Source organism: Agelaius tricolor, unplaced genomic scaffold (assembly GCF_023055355.1).
Source record: "Agelaius tricolor isolate 1412-34295 unplaced genomic scaffold, bAgeTri1.0.p SCAF_19, whole genome shotgun sequence".
NCBI classification, from domain to species: Eukaryota; Metazoa; Chordata; class Aves; order Passeriformes; family Icteridae; genus Agelaius; species Agelaius tricolor.
Genome location: NW_027269279.1, coordinates 16,360,514 through 16,385,230, shown reverse-complemented (window position 1 = coordinate 16,385,230; position 24,717 = coordinate 16,360,514). Strand labels below are relative to the sequence as shown.

The following is a 24,717-nucleotide window of genomic DNA, read 5'->3' as shown; positions in this document are numbered from 1 at the left end:
AGGAGCTCCAAGTCCTAACCTTGATGCTAGAAGGGGAATTAAGGAATAAACTGGCATTCTATAATGCCAGCACAAAGAATACTCCCAAGCGCTAAGAAAAACGGCCACAACAAAAAACATATGTTATCCCACAACTTTAAAATTTTGGTTAACTCACAACTGTGGCAACTCAAACATTCTAAAAGCCTGTCAGATAAACCTGACTGCCATGATTCAAGAAACTATTTTTTTTCCAGACAGAAGAAGATAGGAAAAGATGGCAGGACTTAACTGAACTGCAAAAGTGCAGGCAAAGCACGAAGTGACTACATAAAGTATAAAAAGAAAGAGAAAAAAGGGCACAAAAGACAAACATTTACTTTTTGAAAGCATTTTACTAAATTAACCTAATGCAGAGAAGAGAATGGATATTTTTATCATGATCTTTGATCACTACACTGAAGTGTTGCATTTGAAACAACATTCAACATCACAGAGGTCTCACGTTTGCTGTTCCAAGTTCTGGATCAGATGTAAGGACCAGGATGAAAAGCCACTGATGACACTGAACAGCTGCTGCACCAGCAGTGTTTTTCAAGGGAGAAACTATGAACACTTTCCATGCTACTTTAATCATTGGGTACAGGTGAAACGTTCAGAGCCTTGGTGCAGGCACCTCTGACCACTGTGTATATTCCCTTCTCTCTGTCAATGGTACATGCAATACAGATTTTAGTAGAACCAAGGCTACTATCTCCATTTTACTTGCCCTCTGCTCTGACATTAAGTGGCACAAACTGTACTCATCTCCAAAGCTACTCAATTACTCTCATTACTCAAATTAAAATATATAAAGAACAATGGTAATCTAATTTTCCCACGTGATAACTCATGTTTACAAACCATGCAATGGTTAGACAAAGGCTTCAGACTAAGTAGCCTTAGGACATCTGCATTATCATAGATGAACTGCCCAACTGGAAAAGAGAGCCCTGAAGAAAGAGGAAGGGGCTAGGATGCTGCTCATCTATTTCTCTATTCTGAGCACCACAATCAGTTCTCCATTACCTAAGCCGTGGGTTCTGGGCAAGACTCTGTACTCGAGCCCATGCATGGTTATTCCGTGGCTGCAACTCCACAGGGACCTTGAGGGGAAGTCGTACTGGCTTTTGGTCCTCTTCATCACTCACACCTGAATGGAGATGAAGCACAAAGGGTCAAAGCAAGGACAACTCAGTCACAGCATTGTATGCTCAGTTACACAATACAAAAGATCAGACACCACCATCACCTACAGACAACTTGAGGAGTTCAGCTTCACCAGTGGAACCCACTTCCTTAATTACCTTTTCTTTCAATATGTTCTTATCCTTGGACACTGTAGTGGTACTGGGGATTCCAGTTGAGCAAGCAGTGTCAAAAATCAGACCTCTAGAAACTTTGAGCAAGTACAGTATTTCAGACCTTTGAACAGCCTGATTCTACTTACTTGAGAACAAGGAAGTCAACAAAAAACCCAAAACGCAATCATACACAGCTGAATAGGAGAAGGTAAAAAATTTGAAAATGTTCAATGCTAAACACTATACTACTGCTGATTCACTAGCACCTTCACATACAGTGAAATCAGCAGTGAACTGGTCTGGTGTGGGTATTTCCTTTTCAAGTTAGCTGGTAAGAAAACTGCCTGAGTCCTGGAGTTACTGGGGTTACATGAGCAAACAGGCCAAGACAGAATACTATGCCCAGGACAAACATGCAACAGCCCAAATTTCCCTGCCAGTGATGGACACACCAGAACAAGCCTGCTCACTTTCTATGCTTCCAGCCATCTTCTAGAACACCCTCGTGTTCCAGCATCTTTTACTCACCATCTGGATCACAGAGTTTCTTCAAAGCCCTGCACATGGGAGCTTTGATACGCAGGTTTCTGCCTTTGTAACGAACAGTTGTAGCCCTGGATATATGAAAAGAGAAGTACTTAGAGGAAGCAGTAACAACAGTATGTGAATACAGACCTATCCACCTTAGGCCCTGGCCTCTTCACCATCCTCATATATGACTTGGACACAGGACTGGAAGAGATACTAAGCAAGTCTGCAGATTATACAAAATTGGGAGAAGCCATAGACTCCCATGAAGGCAGGGAGGCCCTGCAGAGAGAGCTCAACAAATCAGAGGACTGGGCAATCACCAACCATGTGAAGTTCAACAAGGGAAAGTGCCAGATTGTGCACCTGGGATGGGGCAACCTTGGATGTATGGACAGACTGGGGAATGAGATGCTGGGGAGCAGTGCTGCAGAAAGGACCTGGGGGTCCTGGTCGAGGGCCAGTTGGAGCTGAGTCACCAGTGCCCTGGAGCCAAGAGGGAAATCCTTGTTCTGGGGGTACCTGGTCCAGCATTGCCAGCCGGGACGGGAGGGGATTGTCCCACTCTGCTTTGCACTGGAGTGGCCTCACCTTGAGTATTTTGTGCAGTTTTAATCACTACCATATAATAAAGATATTAAACTATTAGAGAATGTCCAAATGAGGGCAATGAAAATGGTGAAGGGGGAAGCCATATGAGGACTGGCTGAGGGCACTTGGTCTATTCAGCCTGGAGGAAAGGAAACCAAAGGGAGACCTCCTTGCAGTTGCAACTTCCTCATGAGGGAAAAAGAAGGGGCAGACATCAATTTCTTCTCTGTGCTGGTCACTGGTGACAGGACCCAAGGAAATGGTCTGAAGTTGTGTCAGGGCAGGTGTAGGTTGGATATTAGAAAAAGCTTCTTCCCCCAGTGCTTAGGCACTGAACAGGCTCCCCAGGGCAGTGGTCACAGCACCAACCCTGACAGAGATCAAGAAGCATCAGGACAATGCTCTCAGGCGCAGTGTGACTCTTGGGGATGGTGCTGTGCAAGGCTGAAAGCTGACCTTGATGACCCCTGTCCCTTCCAACTCAGCTTATTCTGTGATCAGGGACACAGAGCAAAACACCATCATGGCTATAGGAATGAAAACAGAAATGTAAGGGTCTGTAGTGCAAGTTCATGGAGCATTCAGTTCTTCCTATAACCTTATTTTTCGTTGTGGAAGTGCTACTCTTGTGACTCTCTTCCAGACTTTCATTAAACACTTGATTGTCCACCCAGGGAGGGACTTCTGTTTTATAAGTGGACCAGGTATATCATGTTACTTTGGTTCAAGAGTACCCTCACAGACAGCTGCTTCATAAAAGACAAGTGGTTTTGATTTAATCTTCCCTTTATACCTATGACTCTTAATTATAGGAAGAAAGAGTCTGAAGTCCTTGCAGTCTTTCATTTGGAAATATGATCACCATATCTGGCGCAGACATGAGGTCTAAGAGCTTGTGCAAAAACCTAAACAAAGTAACTTTTTACAGTATGATTTCACTGGTTTAGTTTCAGTATCACTTTAGCAGTTACAAAGATCCTTAAAAGTCAGAGGTCATTTTTGTTTTCACACCATGAAACTACTTGATTTCTTCACTCCATCAGTCCTGTTTTCTTTGTAGGGACTTAAAGGGCACACATTGAGCCTAATCAAATTACCAATGGCAGTATTACTACCTCATACTTGAAGCACTAAGGATCAGCTGGCATAGAAGCAGCAGGACTGATGCAAATCCTTGTAGTAAAACAAAATAAATTATAAAGAATATTCCTATGCTGTAAGTAAAACACCATCATGCAGGAAGAGCAGTTGTCTACAGTGCTAGGAGGAAAATCTGCAAAAGGGCAGCAGAAGTGGAGGCAGACCTGAGAAGATGGAGCTGACAGGGGGAGCAACTCAAAAGTTTCAGTTACTGAACTGTGACTTTCAATAGATTTAGAATATCCCTGGGCTGGAAAGGCAGATTTCTTTTCAGCTTAATTCTTGGAAAAAATAATTGTTTGAAGACAGTTGGTCCCACCAAGTCCAACAGTGTAAAGTCTCTGTCAGGGTCTTCCAGTGAAAAGACTTAGAGAAGGACACAGAAACCCTTGCAGATATCTCATCAATAAGTTAAGGTAAGGACGAAAGTTAAAACCTCCTCCTGGGCACCTCAGCCTTAGCATGAGACTCCATATCCTCTTGTATTTATCCTTATATTCAAGTGTAGATATGATTTTATCAGAAAATCAGCATTTTGTAAAATGATCCTCTTCCCTATTTGTAATCTGTTTTAATACAGCAAATTCTTTTCACTACTTGTGCAAGCTGAGACTCTCCTCCTTGATTTTAGCTAATGCAATTCTTTATTATCAAATGTGCCCTTGAAGCACGTGAGTGAAGAGTCAGAAATGGCATTATTATTATCGTCATCATAATTATAATTCTGACAGTTAGTACAAGTAAGAAGAGGTTTGGGGAGAGAAACATTTTTATATTAACTGATATAACTATATAAACCAATCAAGTTCTTTGGAAATTGTTTCATCACATGAGTGGAAAGTTATTGAAACAAGGGCCTGGCTGCTCAGAAGGCCCAGAAGGTTTGATCTGCCTAAAACAGCTGAGCTAATTGATCTAAGAAAAAGAAAAAAGAAGAGAAGTGCTGTTGTTCATTTTTATATTTCCTATTTCTGTTCAAGAGCCCGGCAAGTTGGTCATAAAGCATTTATTGTTGAGTCAGGCTTCCTGGTAGTTGTTCGTGCTTCATTTGTCTGCCACCTGTGCAGGTGGACCTTGGGCTGCAGGTATCCACCATCTGTTACCATGGAGCAACTTATAAATGAATCAGCATTACAAACTCCTGCATGCATCTCTATCTGTGCTTCAAAGGGCAGAGAGATGAGAAAAAAACAACCAACCCAACCAAAACCTAAGATAAAAGCCAGAAAAGAAGTGCGAAAAATATAAGTATATTATGGAAAAGATATTATTTGGAAAAAAAAAAAAAAAGAAACCAAAAATCAAACAAAACACTAGGAGGAAAACCACATTGGAGGAAACCAAACAACTGCAAACCTGCTGATACCTATATGGAGAAGCAGGAACCACTGTCTTCCCCGAGCACGAGGGGAAATGGGCGCAGTTCAGAAGTCAGCAAGCAAAGTATACCATTCAGTAAATGAAGAGACATTTACTTTCATGTTTTGTCACAAATGTGACAAAACATTTAAGACTTCCCATGCAAGTTTTCACCCTGCCACTACAGCACTCTTCCACAACAACAGTGATCAATGTTATTTCCATGGTTCCTTCACACACATTTTAGAATATCCCAGCTCCCCAAATTCAGGTGTTCTGCTTCCCCTAATTCCCTTTTCCATTAAGCACGCTTAGCTTAAAGCAATCTAGGACAGAGTCTAAAGAATAACTTGTTATCAAATTGATATAAAAGCAGATATATTTAGACACTATAATTTTCTAATTCAAATCTGTAGCTGGGAGGCTGGAAGAAGATTATTTCTACGAATTTAAGGGAGAGTACAGTAGAACAGTCAGTCTGCAACAGAACTACTTTTAGCTTCAAAATCCCTTTTTTCTTCTGTTACCTAGATCCTGGATGTCTCCAAATGCAGAAAAGGGTAAGTCTTAAAAAAAGTCACTCTACTGACTATGCATTCAGAATTACCTGTCTGACTTGACACCAAGAGCATAACCTGCCTACTTAAAATGGTTTGGTTTATATACTATTTTTTTCAGTATACTAAAATGGTTTGGTTTAGATATTTTTTTTCAGTATGAACTGTTATTTTATGATCAAGATTTTTAGAGAGTTACAGATTTCCCCTCAGCATGCCAAAGAGCTTTCCCAAGGAACTGGAGGACAGTGAAGAATCACTCCTATCCCACATAAAGTACATTCAGAATCTGAACCAGACAGAAAAACTAATGCCTTCTAATGGTTTCTGTCTTTCTTACCTTGTGTTATAAAGAGCCTCTCAAGTTGGGGGTTAAAATTACATACACTACAAGACACTGAAGAGTGCTCTGCTTAACTGGTGCACCATTACAATACTTCTTTAATTAAGTGGTTTTTGTGGTTTGGTTGTTTTTGTTTTTTTTTAACTTACCCAAAATTTCTACATATTTACAAAGACATTGAGGAAATATTTTTATTTGTTCCTATGTAGTTTTTTTATTAAATGTAAAGGGTGTTGCAAAATCTAAGTTAAGTAATAATGTTTCCCTCCTAAAATGAAACAAAACAACAAACCTTCAGTTTAAGTTTATTTAAATTAGTTACTGAGCAGTTCTGCTATACCACTATACATCCTTTTTTTCTTGTTATACATCCAATGACATAATAAATGTGTAGTAAAATTAGAATGCTGTAACAAAAATCTTAGCACAAAGGACTGGACAGAGAGTGGTCCTGTCTTTCAGCAGCTAGAGCAGGCCAGTTGCCCTGAGTATGCTGAACTACTCAGAACAGTTACAGAAGCTGACAGAATAATTCTTAGCTTCCCTTGCATTTATAAAGATGTAAACTGTGATCTATTTTCTGCAAGATTCCCCATTTATTCAACAAGTCCTGTACCACTGGCTGTTGACTAGCCTCATTTGCCTGTTTCTGACATTCTGAAGCCAAGTACAGAGATGTACAACAGGCAAACAGGGATGCATCACACAGAGACTTTGCCGCTACTTACCAGGGTCAGCTGACAACCGGAGTTGTCAGGCACTCCTTAGTATGCATGACCTGGGTTATAAGCTCAACTAGGAAGCTTTTACGTATGGTTTTCTTATAAGTCTCTGACAGGGTCATTTGTTTTTCCACACTCCAAGAGATTAGTACAGAAACAAGAGATGCAAAACAAGCACTGAATTAGAACAGTTGTCTACAGTGCTAGTCTTAACTCCAGGGTCAGGAGTTGTGCTGCAAATAAATTGCCAGGTAGCTCCTCAGAACCTTTCTTGACTTTTCTTACCAATTAAATGAAGAGAATGTTTACCAACTTAAGGAGTAGATCATCAGAATAATGCATGTTCACATTCCCCATTTTTAATCACTTTGGGTTCCCTTTCACTGCTTTCCTCAGTGACAAGCCTTACAAAGTGCATTGCATTCAGAAGAAGAGTGTCACACTGGAAAGAAACATGTTAGCAACTGGAGAAAGAGCTGATTACAAAGAGGGAAGAGGCTCATAGAATTGTACCATCACTGAGCAAGATGAGAAGTTGAACCAACCGAGGTACATGCAATGTGTTTGCTTCTGGGAGCTATGAGGCTGCCCTGCATGTGCAGGTGGTGCAGACATCCAGGTGGTAATGGAGACACAGTTTGTTCTTCTTCAGCTGATGAGGTTCACCACCAAATGGGGTAAGGGATGCAGAAGAAAAAGGGAAACAAAAATGGGCCTCCCGGATGTAGACAAAAAGCCTATGCAAATGCAACTGGTTAATGTTATGTACACTCTAATTTTGGTGTAGAAGATTAGCATTAATACTTCCAAATGCAAAGACTCCTCTTCCCTAAATGGCTTGTTACAAGACTGGCTTTCACGAAGTAAACACCTAGACTTCACAGAAATCACTAGCCCTCATTAACAATTAATTAGAAGAACTAAAGCCTGAATCATGCAAAGACTGATACTACAGTTCACTAAACATCATCAGGCTCATTTGCTATGCTTTAGTTTGTTTGGATAACCCAGTATAAGAAAGGCACTCTAGTATAGCACAGAGTGACTAAACTGATACTCTATACCATAGAGATATTCGGGGAACTACAGATGAAGGCTCATCCCAGGTCCACTTTAACTGGTAACTCAAATTTAAAGAGGTAATTCGCTTTAAGAATAATGCTGTTAAACATACTGTTAATATTTTCCTAATTGTACAAAACCCAAACCACGTGGGAATTTCTCTTTAATTTAAAACCTTGCAGTTAACAGAAGAATGAACAAGTGATTCAAGCATCACACTGAAGACCATCAACACAAGCACACTGTACAAACAGCATCTCCCAGGAGAGGAAAAAGCACCTCACCCTAAAAGCAAGAATGTAAAAGGTAAAAGCAGATCTGTAACAGACAGAAAATAATGATTTTTCAAATCACTTTTAAAGATGGGGTCAAGGAGACATCAATGCCTCCTAAGTAACCACATGCCTTGTCCTTTGAAAGAGATTTCACTTTAAAAGACATAAATTCTAAAAGCTGAACTACTTTGGAAAAATTGATGCACAAATCAGGTATGCCCTCATTTATAATAACACACAACTTCTAACCCCTTCTGCATTCTAGGAGGGCTTCGAATCATAGACTGCAACCCCAAGAACACTCGTTCTTAATGTCAAGGAGATGCAAAGTCACTGGAGGGCTGAGGCCTCCAATGTGCTGAAGGGTCATTTCAGGTCTGAAAGTGAGCCCTGCTGAGGTAGAATGGTTTGGACATGAACCCTCACTGCAAGAAGGACATTAAGGGGCTGGAATGTGTGCAGAGATGGGAATGGAGTGGAGGAAGGGTCTGGAGCACAAGTCTGATGAGGAGCAGCTGACCAAGCTCGGGGGGCTCAGCCTGGATAAAAGGAGGCTCAGGGGGGACCTTCTGGCTCTGCACAACTCCCTGACAGGAGGGTGCAGCCAGGTGGAGGTCGGGCTTGGCTCCCAGGGAACAAGGGACAGGAGAAGAATAAACAGCCTCAAGCTGTGCCAGGGGAGGTTTAGATGGGATACTGGGAAAATTTCTGCACTGAAAGTGTGGTCAGGCAGTGGAACAGGCTGCCCAGAGCAGTGGTGGAGTGACCATCCCTGAAGAGATTTAAAAGACCTATGGATGTGGCACTTGGGGACAGGAGCTAGTGGTGGAAGGGCTGAGGTAATGGTTGGACTTGATGATCTTGGATTCCAACCCAAATAATTCTATGATTTCCCTGAGTGAATCTACATGTTTAAGTGCTGTAGCTTCTGTAAAGAATTCTCATTTCATTATTTTATTCAATTTAACTCATAATTCTGATTATTAACAATTACTGGCTTCATGGAAAAGGGGAGAAATAATAATTTTCCTAATATATTTTCCTAATACAAAACAAACTAAGAATGGAAAACATCAAACTTCTGCTCTTGAAAATTAAAAAATGCCCCAAACTTTGGATGATCAATACAACATCCAACTGAACAACACAGTTTTATGAGTGTCAGGAGTAAGTTCTTACTTACCCGGCTTGAATGAGCTCATTGAGTTTAGCTGCGTTCTTGTCATCCATACCTTTCCAGTAAATGAGATAACACAGTGAATTAGGATTTACACTGTTAAACCCATGGCCTTCTCTGTGTCCTGCTGGGTTTCCAAAGCTATTACATTTTATTCTCACGTAGCATTAACGTGCATAAATGTGCTGTAACATAGCTCTTCTGGAAAGTTTGTATTTTCATAACATGCAAGCTTTACATGATCCTTGCCACAAAAATTACTTTTTACACATGGATTAAATAATCCTAATTTAGGTACTACAGCCATCTTTGAACATTGGGCTTTAATGTGACACTGGGTTATTAAAAAGCAAAGCTTCTTCCTGCTCAGTCTCTGTTACTAAGGCAGCAAAGCAGAATGAAACAGCACCCTAGTACTTAACAAGAGTAAATAAAAATAATAAAATGCACATGGCAACCCTCACATTTTCGTATGCATTATAGAGCATGTTTTTAGACAGAAATTTTGGTAACTCGATTTATATGACAGTTAGGCCTAGATCTATTCACTGAACAATTAGCCTCCCTCTGGCAATTCTAAAGTATTTCTGGAGTGTTTTCGTGTCTCAATAGCTCTCAGTAAGTCTTCTCCATTTATGTGACTGTGAATACCACAAGAGGAAAAAAAGAGGGGGGAGAAGGAAGAAACTGCTTTTCTACAGAGTAGACTTGTCATAAATGGGTGTACTGTCCTGCATCTTGAGTACATTCGGTCTTGGAGACAAAAATTTTCTAAGTGACAGTGAGTAAAGTCTGTAGCCAAGTCCCAAAGTTCTAAAAAGACAGAAGCAGAGAGGCTGCAGGCATTGCCATGGTGACTGTGTGAAATCTTACTCCCAGTCATAGCAAGAAGGGTCTGCTTGTAAAAGAAATGTGGGTACAGGAAAGAAACACTAACACTATCACTGATCTCTCAAGGCACAGTGCAATGTGCCTTGCTTCTGCACCTGCTTTGTCATCAAACAGCTCAAAATTGCTTCTCCAAGTTGAGCACTGCTTCTCCAATTAACACACTAGAAATCTTTAAACAAACAGAATAAAGTCAGTATGAACATTCACAACAGTCTCGTTCATTACCTGTTATGACAGCAATCCCAGGTAAGGGAATAACATAGCTAAAAACCTTTCCCAAAATCCCCTAATCCTTTTAGGAATTGTACTTGTTCACTCATGAACACTTTCATGTCCATTTCACCTTACAAGTAGTATGACTTCACAAAGAAGTGAAGGTATTTTGATGGTTTTCCATGTCCCACAAATTAAATGAAGCAGGTAGAAGATGCACTATGATGTAACACTGTGCAAAAAGCCTGGGGACAAATGAAAAAATACATGGATAAAAAGGTACATGTGCACGAACTGGCACACGTTTCTCTGCCCATTCTTCAAGGCAATCATGTCACAGCTCTCTCTGGTCTGGAAACCATGAAAATCATAGGAACCATGTCCTGGGGCTCATCCCCCCAAGTGTGGACAGTAGGGTAAGGTAGGGATCCTCTATTCTACTCAGGTGAAATTCCACCTGCAGCTCTGGGGATCCCAGCATATGAAGTACTTAAAGAAAGCTTAAAAAAAAAATAAACAAGGAAAGACTTCTCAGCAGGGCCTGGAGGGACAGGACAAACGTTGATGGTTTTAAACCACAGGAGGGAAGACTTTTTATTATGAATGTGGGGAGGCCCTGGCACAGGTTGCCCAAAGAAACTGTGGGTGTCCCATCCCTGGAAATGTTTAAGGCCAGGTTGGATAGGGGTTGGAGCAACCTGGTCTAGTGGAAAGTACCCCTGCCCATGGCAGGGGGTTGGGATAAGATGGTCTTTAAGGTCCCTTCCAATCCAAACCACTCTGTAGTTCTGAGAGCCTAAGCTCAGATATGTTACTAATGCAGTTAATCAACTGCCAACGAACAGCAGAGCATTGTTATGGCACATACTCCTCCATCTCCACTCACTGATATGGACAAAACTGGACTCTGGGACTGACAAGGTCAGAACCCATCTTGCTTAGGCAGTCAAGTTATTTCCAATTCTGATTTGTGCCTTTTATCTTCAGGGTACAGTGAGCAAACATTTAGAGAAAAACTTAGAAAAATACACCATCCCAGATTTTGACTGCATGGGCACAAATAATTCTGGGTGTAAGTAGTATCATTTACACCCTTAATTGCTTAGGTTTCAATAATAACAGAATAGATCATCTAAGCTTTGTGTATGTTTTCCTATCACCTGTGGGCAATACATGCACAGCATTCTGCAGACAGATAAAACTAAAGAAATCTATCAAAGTGGACTAATGCAACAGACTAAGGAAGGTCTGTAAAAATAAAAATGCATTTAATGAAGAAATAACACCACAGATTACAGCAACAGTCAAGAACTTAAAAATGGAACTGAACTAGACACTGCCAACCTCAAGGGTAGTAACTTCTGATTCTATAATGTAAAAATAGCCTGAAGTCATTCATACTCACATCCCCCGATCTTTTTCCTTAGTTCCCCATAGCAGATTAAGCCATACAGCTCCAGGGAAGATTTTTTCAGCCCTTGAGAAAACACTAGAAAGCAGAAGAGGTGTCAGTGAGATGCAGGTTGCAGATACGCACAGCTACATTGCAGATGCTCATTTCAACACTAAAACGGAGAGGATTTGTATTTTCAATTATGAGACAAATCACAAAGGCAAAATTAAGTTCTGGTTCAAGAAACAGTATAATGGGATTGGCTCACCAACTTCCTTTTTGTGGCATTTTTTAGATTACAGGAAAACAAACTCCATGGAATTTAAACAAATACGCAACTGCTCAATATGCAAAATAAAGCTAATTCATAATAAAGCTAGGTCCAGTATCAATTGTTTACAAATTCTAAGGGAAATGTCCAGATGCCCCCAAGCAAATGCATACCGAACAATTTTACATGAAAATTCAGGGGTAGGTTTGTATTTTCCAGATGACAGATTTTTTGGGCACACAAACACATCCTAAGAGATTTGATGCAAATTCTAGATTCTAAATTTTTACACAAAAAATTGATGGCATTTTATTCAACTTTGCAAGGGTTTTTTTTGTCCTTTCTCTTCAACACACAAGATGCAGACATTAATGCTAATAGACCTAAAGATCTATGACAGCAAGGACAGTCCTGTGATTTAAAAACCAAGTGAAAATATTTATTCTTGTCTATTCATCAAAACTTTAGTTCTCTTTGATCCCAAAATGCAAGCACACATATTTCTACTAATACTAAACCTAATCAAACTACTGCACTGATTGTTAAAATTCCTTCAGACAATGAGATTCTGGACCCCAAATATACAGATACATAACTGATTTTTATTTTAAAAGTTCTTCCATACTGTGTTCACTGCAACACTGGCTTTTAAATAAAATACTAATGGCTTCATCTTAAACTGCTGCCTTGTTTTGAAAAAAGGAACTCCCAAATACACCTTGTGCCAGGTTGTTGAGATACTCAAGTCCTTCTTTAGGTAAGCTAAGCTCAGGAACACAAAAGTTCATAAAGAACTACATATTCATAGTATAGTATGTACCATCGTACATAGTATGATACTAAGCATATTGTACACTAGCTTGCATTCCTTCAGCTTCTTTCTAGCCATATCCATTTCTCCTTAATTACTTACTTTTAATAACTCATTATTTTTAATTTTTAGTGAGGTTTAGCAAGACCAAGTGCTGGGTCCTGCACTTTGGCCAAAACTCCCTGCAGCACTATGGGCTGGGGACAGAGCGGCTGGATAATGGCCAAGCAGAAAGGGACCTGGGGAGGCTGACTGACAGCTGACTGAACATGAGCCAGCAGTGTGCCCAAGAAGACCAATGGCACCTGGCCTGGATCAGGAATGCTGTGGCCAGCAGGACAAGAGCAGTGATTCTTCCCTTGTACTCAGCACTGGTTGTGCCACACCTTGAGTGTTGTGTCCAGTTCTGGGCCCCCCCAGTTTAAGAAGGATGTTGAGATGCTCAACTGTGTTCAGAGAAGGGCAATGAAGCTGGTGAAGGGTCTGGAACACAAGTCTTGTGGCTGAGGGAGCTGGGTTGTTTAGCCTGGAGAAAAGGAGGCTCAGGGGAGACCTCATCATTTTCTACAACTCCCTGAAAGGAGGGTGTAGCCAGGTGGGGGTCAATCTTTTCTCTAACACATTGAGTCCCAGAATGAGAGGACACAGCCTTAACCTGCATCAGAGGAGCTCTAGGACAGAAATGATGAAGTTCTTCAAAGAAAGGATGACCAAGCATTGGAATGGGCTGCCCAGGGTGGTGGTGGAGTCACTGTCTCTGGAAGTGTTTAAGAAAAGACTGGATGTGGCACTTGGTGCCATGGTCTACTTGACAAGGTGGTCATAGGTTGGACTTGATGATCTCAAAGGTCTTTTCCATACTAGTTGATTCTGTGACAAAGAGATTGTATTTTACACTAGCTTTGCATTCCTTTAACTTCTTTCCACATCCATTTCTCCCTGAAGAGTTATTTTTAACTTGAGAGGTTCTGGCCACAGACTATAGATTAATTTACTATCCAAAATTTTGCTGATAATCAGGAGTTATTCAAAGACCAAAAAATTCAACCACCACAAATTTATGCATCTTAGAATAGACCATCAGAATGACCAGAAAACTCTGGAGACTATTACTTAATTACAAGCTAATGGGAGAAATTACATTTTTGACACCCTAAAGTCAGAACAACTCAATCTTACTAAAATCTGGTCACTCTGAAATAAAATTTCTTTAGCCTGTTATTTAGATTAGGCCACCCACAGACTAAGCTGAATCCTCTCTGCCCATTCCTAAGTAGTATGGATTTGATAAAAATCCATTTTAAATTAAAATGTTACTGTTATAAAAACACCACCAGCAGTTTATCTGACTCACTTATTTAGTTTTCATTAAACCACTTGCAGAAGGAGGGAAAAGAATGGGAAGGGGAATATGGCACTGGGAATCATAAGTTATTGAACCCATGGTACAATTTCAAACTTTAAAGTGGGAGCAAATATGTCACCATTTACACTTGTATTGGACTGTGATTTGTTTCTAACTTCCCCCAAGAATTGCAAAGTAGTGCTGGGTCAGTGTGCTTGATGGAACCATGCCTGATTAATGTCTAGGCAGTTCTTGAAGGTGTGTTCCTGACAATACAAAAACATTTCCTTGAACCTGGTTTTCCCCCCAGTATTAAAAGAAGGATCTACATTTACTATGGTGTGGTGAATTCACAGAACAGTAGTGATATAAACACCAGGCTTTGGAAAGCATTTTTCACGAAACATGAACCTTGATAGGGCCATGCTAACAAAAATAAGAAGTGAGACACTGTGAACTCCCTGTTCCTCCTCAGTATTTATTTCCTCACCTCTAAAAGGCAGGACTGCAACCCTTGCACCAAGCCCATTTTGGTAAATACTAACCATTGTCAAAGTCAATGTACTTGGAGATCTTGTGCCAGGTGCGGTAGTAGAAGTGCCGGACCTGCTCCTTGTTCTTCACCATGCTTGCTGGTTTGCCTTTCTTCTTGTATTTCAGGGCAATGTTGTTCTGGATAGCTTCAAAATCCTTCCCATGCTGAAGAAAGAATAAATCAAATAGAAATACTCAAATCCAAACTTGGATCTTGTTGTAAGTCAAGTCAAACAGTGTGAGGGGCTTTGGGGTTCTTTGTGGAAAATTGGACTTCAATGGTCATAAACAAAATTTTTGGGGACCAGAACTCAACTGTGAAAGAATGACACTGGCTTCCTTTGTTTTATATAAAATGCAATATGGATACCAAATTAATTACTTTCCAATTTCTTTAGCTGTTTCAAAATAAAAACAGTAAGTTGCTAGCAAATTGAAAAAATCACCCAACTTTACTGACAAATGTGTTAAGTAGCAGGACTGAAAACATTGATTTTCTCCCTGAGCATTCTTTATTTTCCTCTGCATTCCCCCCACCACTTCTGACTAAATGAAAAACATACTATATTTACTAGCTGCAGTTTTATTTGCAGTACATTTCATGTTACTGTTACTAGGAGTAAAAAATTTGAGTTTCAAAAGACTTGATTTTATACACATTAACTCCTGCTAAGACAAAATTTTTGTATTTGGAAAAGGTTGGAACTGATTTCAATACAAAGTATGAAAATCTTTTCTGACAGGCAGTGCCACAAAATGAATGGTAGGAGGGACTGAACAAAATGAGTCTTGGATCCACCTTAAAATAATTTTTGAAAAATTTGTTCACTATTCAAAAAAAAAAATCAGTGAAATGGCTTAAAAATTACTTGCTTCCCAGGAATACTACTGCAATTCAGAGGAGATAAAAGAAAAGAAAACACCGTTTAAGTGTTCCTTTTGTCCACAAAACATATGCATGTGATACCATACCTATGATGAAAAAAAAGAAACTCAAAAAGATGCACATGTGCAAAGAAAACTCCCTATCACTGCTTTTTTTACATTTGGCATGTAGTTTCAAAACAGATAAGCTGTTGAAATCATCACAGGAACAGGACGAGCAGGAATCCATCATATAAAACATAAGAGACAGAAGATAAGATGATTATAACTTCTTGTCTCTCAGCCCAAGGACTGAACTGGCTCTAGCCTCTTCAGGGCCAAAGATTAAACACAATTCTCTTTGGAACAGAGCAACTTTTCTTGTTTGGTATTACTTCAGAGCAAGTGTTGCTTTTGAAAGTTCAGATGGGGACATAATTTAATTATTTTTCATTTGAAACAGAACCATAATTAAATAACAATTGAACTTACTATAAACATTTATTAATAAAACTCAGAAATCTTTCCTGTGTATTTAAAGAAAAAAAAAAAAAGAAACTTGACACTTTTGACATGTAGCTCTGACAGACAGCTGTTTTACAGCCCCATGTATGGCCCTACAAATGCTCATCTCTAAGTGGCCTTCTGCTCCTGCCAATCTCACCCTTCTTTAGGAATATCCAGGCTCTAACCAAAGCCATCTATGTCTGTTATTTTCTTCTACATGTACCTCATACAGCCCCTCAAAGAAAGTATTCTTGTCCTCCGTGCTCCATGACTCCCACTGCCGTCGGACTTTCTTCCCTTCTTCCTTCTCTCCTGTCGAGGAACCCAGGTTCCTTGCTGCTGACTTGGAATTCCCAGCAGGATTGCTGGGAGGAATTCCTGATGTGCCACAGGGTGCAGCCCCTCCATTATCTGCTGCTGTAAAAAACCATGACCAGAGTGAATATTAAACCAACAAGAAGATTCATGGATAGAGGTAAGGGAGTAACTCAGAATTTTCGCCTTTTTCATTTGACATACAATGGGCAAATAACAAGGTTCATTTTACAGGAATAAAATCTCAAAGCACAAAAAACAAGGGGAAGATTGCAATGGCTTAATTTTTTATTTCCAGAAGTAACACAGATAAGCAGGAATGTACCACAGCAGCCTCTACCAGCTAACCCTTGCTGATGTTTATATGCTGCTGAGCTCTGCAGTCACTGCCCTGCAGGCAGGGGGACCTCCTGAGCAGTGCTGAACATGGAGCTAAGTACGGAGCAAAGTGATGTCTATGAGGAAAATAGGCAGAACGGTGACACCCTTATCCTTGGTTTGATCCGACTGCCTCCAGAATAACTGTGGAAAGGGAAGGATTGAGATGTCGACTTTAGTTCACCACACAACGATAGATCAGCATTTCCACAATCTGATCCACAGTGTATGATCCTCAGGGCACCACCTCTGACATGGCCCATCTAGTAAAACTTCAGCTATCCAGAGGACAGCAAGTTTCAACCCATTCTCCTTTCCCAAATCCTGCTGTGGCTTTCAGAAAAAGGCACAGAGGTGTAATCTTGATTGTCCCTTTGTCAGTTATCAGCATCCAAAGAACATGGAAAAAGAGGTATGAAGAAATGAGAATAATGCTGGATAAACCTAAGAGAATTTGCTGTTTACTCAAGTAGGGACCTGGAAAGAAAACGGGATGGAAAATCTATACACAAAACACCATGCCTAGTTTGACATATCAGTTTGTATATCAGAGTGCTAATCCAGAAACTAAGGTAAACCCTCCAAAATGCACTCATTTTTTTTTTTCCGTAAGAATATAAACATTCCCAGTAACTTATATTTCCAAAATAAATTATCTTCAATTTTATTTTTAAAAATTATTTAGGATTTGTCTGTCCTTATCAATGCAGACATGTACTTAATAAAGCAGAAATCTTTTAACACTAAACATTCATGGCTTATTTATAAAGAATGATCCTTACACTTTGCTTTTCTCCAGTATTGGCCTTTACATTTTGTGTTTTACCTCATGATATATTTGCTTGCCTTAGCTTATTTGTTTATGCACCCAGTTTGTACAGTACAGTCGTCCCAATTGGTTTCCCTAACTTTTATATATATCAACATAATTCTCATAATTCTCTCTTTCATATTTAGGCTTAAAAAGTTCAGTTATCTTTTCTCAACTTCATGAAGCAGGGTTTCTTACCTGACAAAGCCACTGTTTTATATATATATATATATCTATATATACACACACACACACATATATGCATATATACACATACATACATATATACATATGTATATATATACACACACACATACATACATATATATCTCATTCGAGAATCCAGAGATCCCACTTTGACAATTCTAACAGTATTTTTTTTTTTTAAGTATCAGAAGAATCAGCTGTTACAGGCCCATCATGCTTTAGAGATTTAAAGACTTGTATGTAAATCTTAACAAGTCAGTTGCAATTTGAAAGTAATTCCTTTGGGCAACAAAATAATACTTTCTCCAAATCCTAGAGAAGGTGGTTTGCACAAGTAATGGAGAATATTTGAAATCAAACGTGGAAGAGAACAGGATGTGTGAAAGTACATTTTTTTCATGCATACAGTAAATATTTACTTGATATAAAATATGATATTTTGACTATTTTGGAATTAATGTTTCTTTTATTTCTAGGGATGACTATTTGCCTCTTTTGAAAAAATTACTGTGTACCACAGGGAAGCATACAAGGCAAAACATGAAAAACCATTAGACATATAGAAGAAAATGCACTTATAAACAGCTTCTCAAATAAACAGCTTCTTTACTTCCTAAAGTCTTCAGCCACTAATAAAATAATTGAAACTTAAGCCATTTAATTCTGGCACTGTGGAGGTAAATCCTTTAAAAAAAGGAAACAATAAGAAAAAAACTGATCACTTTAACAGATGGCTGAGAAGAAACTCAACACAGACAGAACTGACACTTCCTCATTCTGCAAATGTGAGATTGGAATATCATAATTTGCACAGTAATGAAATACAAATCTTTGGTCAAGAAGGGGAAAGTCAAACAAGTCAGTCCCCAAACTCAATCTCCAATCTCCTGTTGCTACCAGCTCCCAACACAGAAGATGTCCTTTATCAGAAGACAGGTACAGGATTTCAGTCCAGAGTTACTATTCTTATCACAGATCCGTAACTACTGAGAAATCCTTCAGAGGAAGAACAAATGCAGGATTTGGGGGTTTCATTTGTGTGCTGGGTAGTTGGTTTTTGTCTGGGGTTTCTGGGGGAGTTTTTATTTTATTTTTTTTAATACTTACTCAAGTAAATACAATCCTAAGTAAGTTGCTTGAAGAACAGATCTTATCAAGGATTTTCTAAAGATTGTTCAGTACACTTGGTACACAAAGTTTTCCTTATTAAAAAGCATCAGAAGCTAAAGTGTCAGTGAAGATTTTATGCTCTCATTAGAATTTAAAGTTCAGTTAATGTTCATTTATATTTTAGTGGTAGGTAAAAGATGGACTGAAGAGTTCTAATGGACATGCTGAGGACTCCATGAATTCAACTTCTACAAAGGACACGTAGCTCATAACTGATCATTTGTTCTTTTATGCACACTTACTATTCCACAAGACAAACTGTAGTCCTGGGAATTTTATCAGAATCTTTTTTGTTTTAAACTCTTTTATAAATTACCATCCAGACAATTGTTCAGAGTATTGTATACGAAGATGTAAAAACCTGAATATCCTGTCACCCTCTACAAAGCTCTTACGTGTCATTCAATTGTTTCAGGAACAAAGGCATTTGCTCTATCGTTCCTTTGCATAAACTTTCTTACTGTTGTGCATGGTAATATTTATCATCAGGTTATCCCAATCCATCTTAAGAGTATACTGAACCTTGGTATGGCAATGGAATGTACTATATTCTAAAAAAAAGAACCATAGACCAGTTCAGGATAAAAGGCAAAAACAAGACCAGTCATACATCAATAAATTACCCCCCATAAATTCATTACTTCAATCTTACTGTATGCAATTCTTGTAACATACAGAACAGCTAATGAGCTTTCATCCCTTCACTAATGATTGACGATTCTATTATTAATTCCCAATAATGGATGATTTAAAACTTCATCAAAGCATTAAAACAAGGAGCTCCCCTGAGGCCAGCTATACCATTACTGCTTCAGAATGCTGGGGAGAAGGAGGGGACTCACTCTTAACAACCTGCTGAGGTGTTTGTTCAATGTGAAATCATTTATAGAAAAGACAAGACAAAGACAAGCTGGACATTCTCCCACTGTCTACTCATCTTTCATCTCCCAGCCACTGACCTAGACATCCACATCATTACAACTGTAACAACTCCTTCCCTTTGCTCCAGGTATACCAGAGCACCAGACCTTGTGTACAAGGTACAAGGCCGTCATTTGGATATGACCGCCAGCATTTTCCCTCAGCCTTCAACACAGTTTGCAAAGACTCCAGGTTTTTGTACTCAGTATTTGAACTGCAATGCCCAACAAAATCATGGGTCAGAACACCAGTGTTCCAGAGAAACTTATTCCTTCCTTTTGTCCAGTGTTCTCTACCCATCTATATGTCCCATTATTAGAACGTCATTTATCTGTGACTGGCATACTATCATATCAAACTACATTCCCATGGAAAAAGCTGTCTCTGTAGTTCAAAGCAAAACATAAACACTTGTAAAAATTTATATAAAGACATTTAAAAATTGCAATTTCAGAATCTGATATGAAAATGACAAACAATGGAATACATGTTTAAAATAAGAGACACTGATAGTATTAGGATCTCATACTGACTACTGCCACAACTTCTTCCTTCTAGGTAGCATCTCAGAATTTGCCTTTCAGTCTTCCACTGACAGCTCTTACAGGCCAGCTGATTCGTATCTTCTGTGACAGATTACACACACACAGAAGCTGGAATCCCCAGAGTAAATTCTCACTACACCCTTGTATCCCAACATACAGGCTGGATTATAGGCTTAGCTCACAACATCTTAACTTCTCCAGGAATCACCAGTCACTGTAGGTGGAGCATTCATTTGGGAATATCTCTATAAACAAGATGGGGCATTCACACTCTTGCCTGCTGCAGTTCAAATACCGAATGCAAGGACTAACTCACTCCCCAAAGGGTGGGATGCAAATGTCAACCTGTAACAGACAAGTTCCCCACAAGTCAAGCTTCATTTTGCTAACTTTGTAACTGGAAAGGAAGTTTCCACCCTGCCTCCACAGGACACAGCATGGACACCTGAGAAGGGCGAGTCTAGAACAGCTTATGTCTTATGGCAGGGTTATGCCATAAAGTGTTCTTGTTGTGAATTAACATCCAAAGTTTGAAACACAGACTCACAGAATATTCTGAGTTGGAAGGGACCCACAAGGATTACAGAGTCCAACTCATACATGAATGGCCTACACAGGAACTGAACCTGTGACCATGGCATTCTTAATACCATGCTCTAACCAACTCAGCTAATCTGAGGCTCAACTGGTAACTGTCCTACACAGACAATGGTAACCTGTCTTCTCCTAACTGCTAATAGTTAGAAAATTAGAGATAGTTGAATGTGTTAAAAACATACAGAGTGTCAATTGTCAAGCTGAGCCTTCTAGCAAACCTATACTGAAGGCTTGCTTCTCTCTAGGGACAGGATCTGTTTAGTATACAATGTATCAAAGGCAGCCCTATCTGAGCTAACCCAGAAGAGCTATAAAAAACCCCCCATGGTTTATTATACATTTGGTCACTCCTCCATCTCCTGTAAATCACTATTCTCTTGCTCTTCCTGAAGAAAACACCCATAAAGCTCAATACAAAGTTCCACTTAACACTGTGGCTGTGCAGCCTTGCAGGCAGACATCTGTCAGAGCTCAGTACCTACTGCACAGAAGGAGAAAATCCTCCTCTTGTGGCATGGGATGAGATACTGTGGAGTCCTGGTCCTGAGCCACTTCAAAAGGGAGGGAGGGAGAACTGGTGTAAGTGGGATGGCAAAGAATGAATCATGTCAGGGTAGGATAGAAGGAAGAGGTACTAAGTGCAAGTGAGATGGACAGAATTAAGGAGAATGTCAGAACAATGGACTGTGCCAGTAGGTTTTAAACAGTGGTTCATGTCTCAGTGAAATAATGCTGGAGGAGTAACATCTCAAATGATGGTTACAATATATTCTGCAACACATGAACTCAGGAAGTTACAATAGAACACACTGTAAGCACATACATCAGGTTTTTTGGTATCTACATCCTCTCTACAGAAGACAGTAGTTTATTTAACCCACATGCTACCAAACATGAAACTTTGGCATGCTGAAACAAACCAGACTGCTTTTTAGCAAGTTCTATACCATGCCAAAAGATTGAACACTTTAATTCAATTAAGCTTTCAGCTGAATAAGTCCTTTTTCAAAAAAGAACTGATTATTACCTCAAAACTAACACAAATACTTGTTTGAGACATTCTACACATTTTAGGAATAAATCCAGAACAGCATGAAAGACATCTTCAAGCTTCAGCTCATCACCATTAGGCTAGTCCTCCTGACTTCATTCTGCATTCAGAAAATGGATAAAAACACGAAAATGGCAATACTCTAGTTCAAGCTACACCTACAGCACATTGTGGCCGTGTATTCTGATATGCCTTTTACCAATGTGGTCACAACACACGCATGCACACATATTCCATCCACCCTGGCTTCATGGACCAAAGCCTCAAAACACACCTTAACAGCTGTGCTCAGCAACCATGTGGCATACTGGTGTTTGAGAAGCAAAGTCTCAAAAATGCCTCTTTTTCAGCAACCTTAACTTGGTCTGCATCTCCTGCCTCAACAGACCTCTCTGCATTAGAACTCCCCCAATAAACTGTCTCGACACCACTAGTCCTTCAAGTTTCTGCTATGGTTTCATGCAAGTTACTTGAAGACTTCCTTTCAAACCTTCATGCTTTAAAAGTCATCCATCAGTTGAGGTGTAGACTACAACCTTGAAAATACAATTAAAAGATGATGAACAGAGTACGATAATTATTCTAAAAAAAAAAAGCAGAGATTTAGATATTTGTGCAGAAAATTTGATAAACCTTCCCACAATTCCAAATGGATTGGCTCCTGAAGTGAAATAGTTTCCAAACTGTATTTTACTGTACTACTTCCTATGTAATTTTTGCCCTAAACTCGAAAGAGCACCTCAGTACACAAAAGGCAAGAGGCAGGATTCAAAGGTGCAATAAAGAGTACATCAGGGCAATCTGACTATTAGCAGCATGTTTACACACTCCACGAGGCAGAACTTGAGAATTATTATGAGCAAGCTTCCCAGAACCACAGTAAGATAAAGTTGAAAAGTCAGCAGCTGCTGAGTGGGCACACTCTTTTCACAATTTATAGCCAAGTTTATCAATAATTTGTCTGCTACAATTAAGGACCCTAAAAGCATGAATGTCAACAGTAAAAAGGAATTTGCAACACACAGAAAAAAAATACTATTTCCAAAACTTTTCTGAAGACAAACCATCACCTGCTGAGCAACCACAATTTGAAAGAAAGTAAATGCATTGATCACACTCCTTAAAAATTGGCAAGTGAGAGTCTTCCTTTCAGAATACAGAGGTTCTAGAAGTAGAATCACTTCAATAAAATGTTAAGGGTTACACAGCATTATTGAATGCCTATGACAAAAACAAGTTTCTGGTTTCACTGGACCAAGCATAGGCGTGGTCTGGTCACTCCAGTTGGCCACTGTCAGAGTTACTTGTGCAGCCATCACCTTGACTTTGACATAAAGAATGCAAAAGCTTTCGGGTTGAGAGCTGATGCATTCCAGCTTTTCATCATTTTTATACTTACAGAGGGAGGAGAAAGTTAGTGGGACAGCTAAATGAAAGGATTTAAGTCCAATCTTTATTAGTCATCTCCACCTTTCCATTCATTCCCTATCAGCAGCTGGCTCTGACACTTCCCTCGGAACACAGAGCACTATGAATTCTGATCACAAGGCATTCCACAAGGAAGAATTTAGACAAGCCTGGAAAACCTCTCATTAGGCATCTGTGAACATAAAGAGCTCAAATTAGAAAGGATCCCGCTCCATGGCTCGGTTCCCCAAAATCTAACAATTATAATCCCCACCATATCAGAAAATCCAATCAATCGGACACAATCACACCAAATCTGGCAAGGCAGAGCTGTGGCTGGTCTTAAAACTGAAAAAGCAAAAGCACAGTCATAATTCTAGCACTGTCACTCCTGATGAATTTAAGAAGTTCTCCCAAACCTGACAACATAGTACAGCGATTGCAAGCACTATCCATGACTACTGAGTTAATATTTTCTGTTCTGTATGTAATTTTCTTATGTTTGTTTTGGAATCTGAATTGCAAAAGTGAATGAAATTTCTTTTCCTATTGTCTGGATATTCTTAGTTAAAAATCATTCTGCTGCTCTGGAATTGGAAATAAATGTTCATGTACAAACACGAATATACACTTACACAAACACATGTACTTGTTCACACATGCATGGACTTCCAAATCAATGGAATAATTTCAAATGGACATATTCAACTTGTGAATCACAGACAAGACATATTTCAAAGAAACACCTCCTCACATCCAGCACTATTTACAATCCTGGAATTAATTATACATAGCTAAACACTCCTGGGTATTCCATTTGTTTGTTTATTTGGTTTCATGCAACTGGAAGAAAAATTATGTAGGCCTTTCTGTTCTGTCCTCTACCACCACACAGAGTTTTCATTTGACATTCAAGAGATTAAAGAGGACTTACTAAGGTATTTAGAAATACTTTAGTCAATTATACCAAGTGTCAAGCAACTGTGTTCAAGAACATTTTTCTGATATAACAATAACTAAAATATCCCAGTTTGCACTGCTTTTTTACTGCAACACAAAACGATCATAACTGTAATGCTTACTTAATGCCCAGCATGTGCACACCCCTGAGATGGACAGGAGTGAGGTAACCTCCAAGATAAATTTATGCTACATGGAATTATACTTCAATTTAGCAGACAAGAGTAAATTTCATTATTTGAAATGTTGATGCAATCTTTGAGTGCTGTTTTTCTCAAAAATTAACAGAAAATAACACTTGAGTACTTTAGCACATGATATCCAAAATTAGGCTCAAGTACAGCTCAACTGCAGTGCTGAGATGTCATCAGTCAGTGCTGAGCACACACAATAGTGCCAAAATATTTAAATATCCCTGCTGCCTTCCAGCTATTCAAGTTAGAAACAGCA

The 24,717-nt window shown here is 39.3% G+C and overlaps 1 protein-coding gene across 3 annotated transcripts in view; it reads right to left on the bottom strand.

Moving 5' to 3' along the window:
• CRAMP1 (cramped chromatin regulator homolog 1) overlaps positions 1 to 24,717 on the bottom strand; it is a 49,089-nt gene that overhangs the window by 20,762 nt on the left and 3,610 nt on the right. For 2 of the 3 annotated variants that reach the window (XM_071444605.1, XM_071444603.1), the window contains exons 3-8: positions 16,129 to 16,322; positions 14,546 to 14,699; positions 11,586 to 11,669; positions 9,083 to 9,131; positions 1,851 to 1,936; positions 1,048 to 1,171 (exon numbers count right to left, since the gene is read on the bottom strand). In XM_071444605.1, the coding sequence (XP_071300706.1) occupies positions 1,048 to 1,171; positions 1,851 to 1,936; positions 9,083 to 9,131; positions 11,586 to 11,669; positions 14,546 to 14,699; positions 16,129 to 16,322 (691 nt within the window). The remainder of the gene's footprint in view (positions 1 to 1,047; positions 1,172 to 1,850; positions 1,937 to 9,082; positions 9,132 to 11,585; positions 11,670 to 14,545; positions 14,700 to 16,128; positions 16,323 to 24,717) is intronic. The other variant, XM_071444604.1, reaches the window with a different exon arrangement.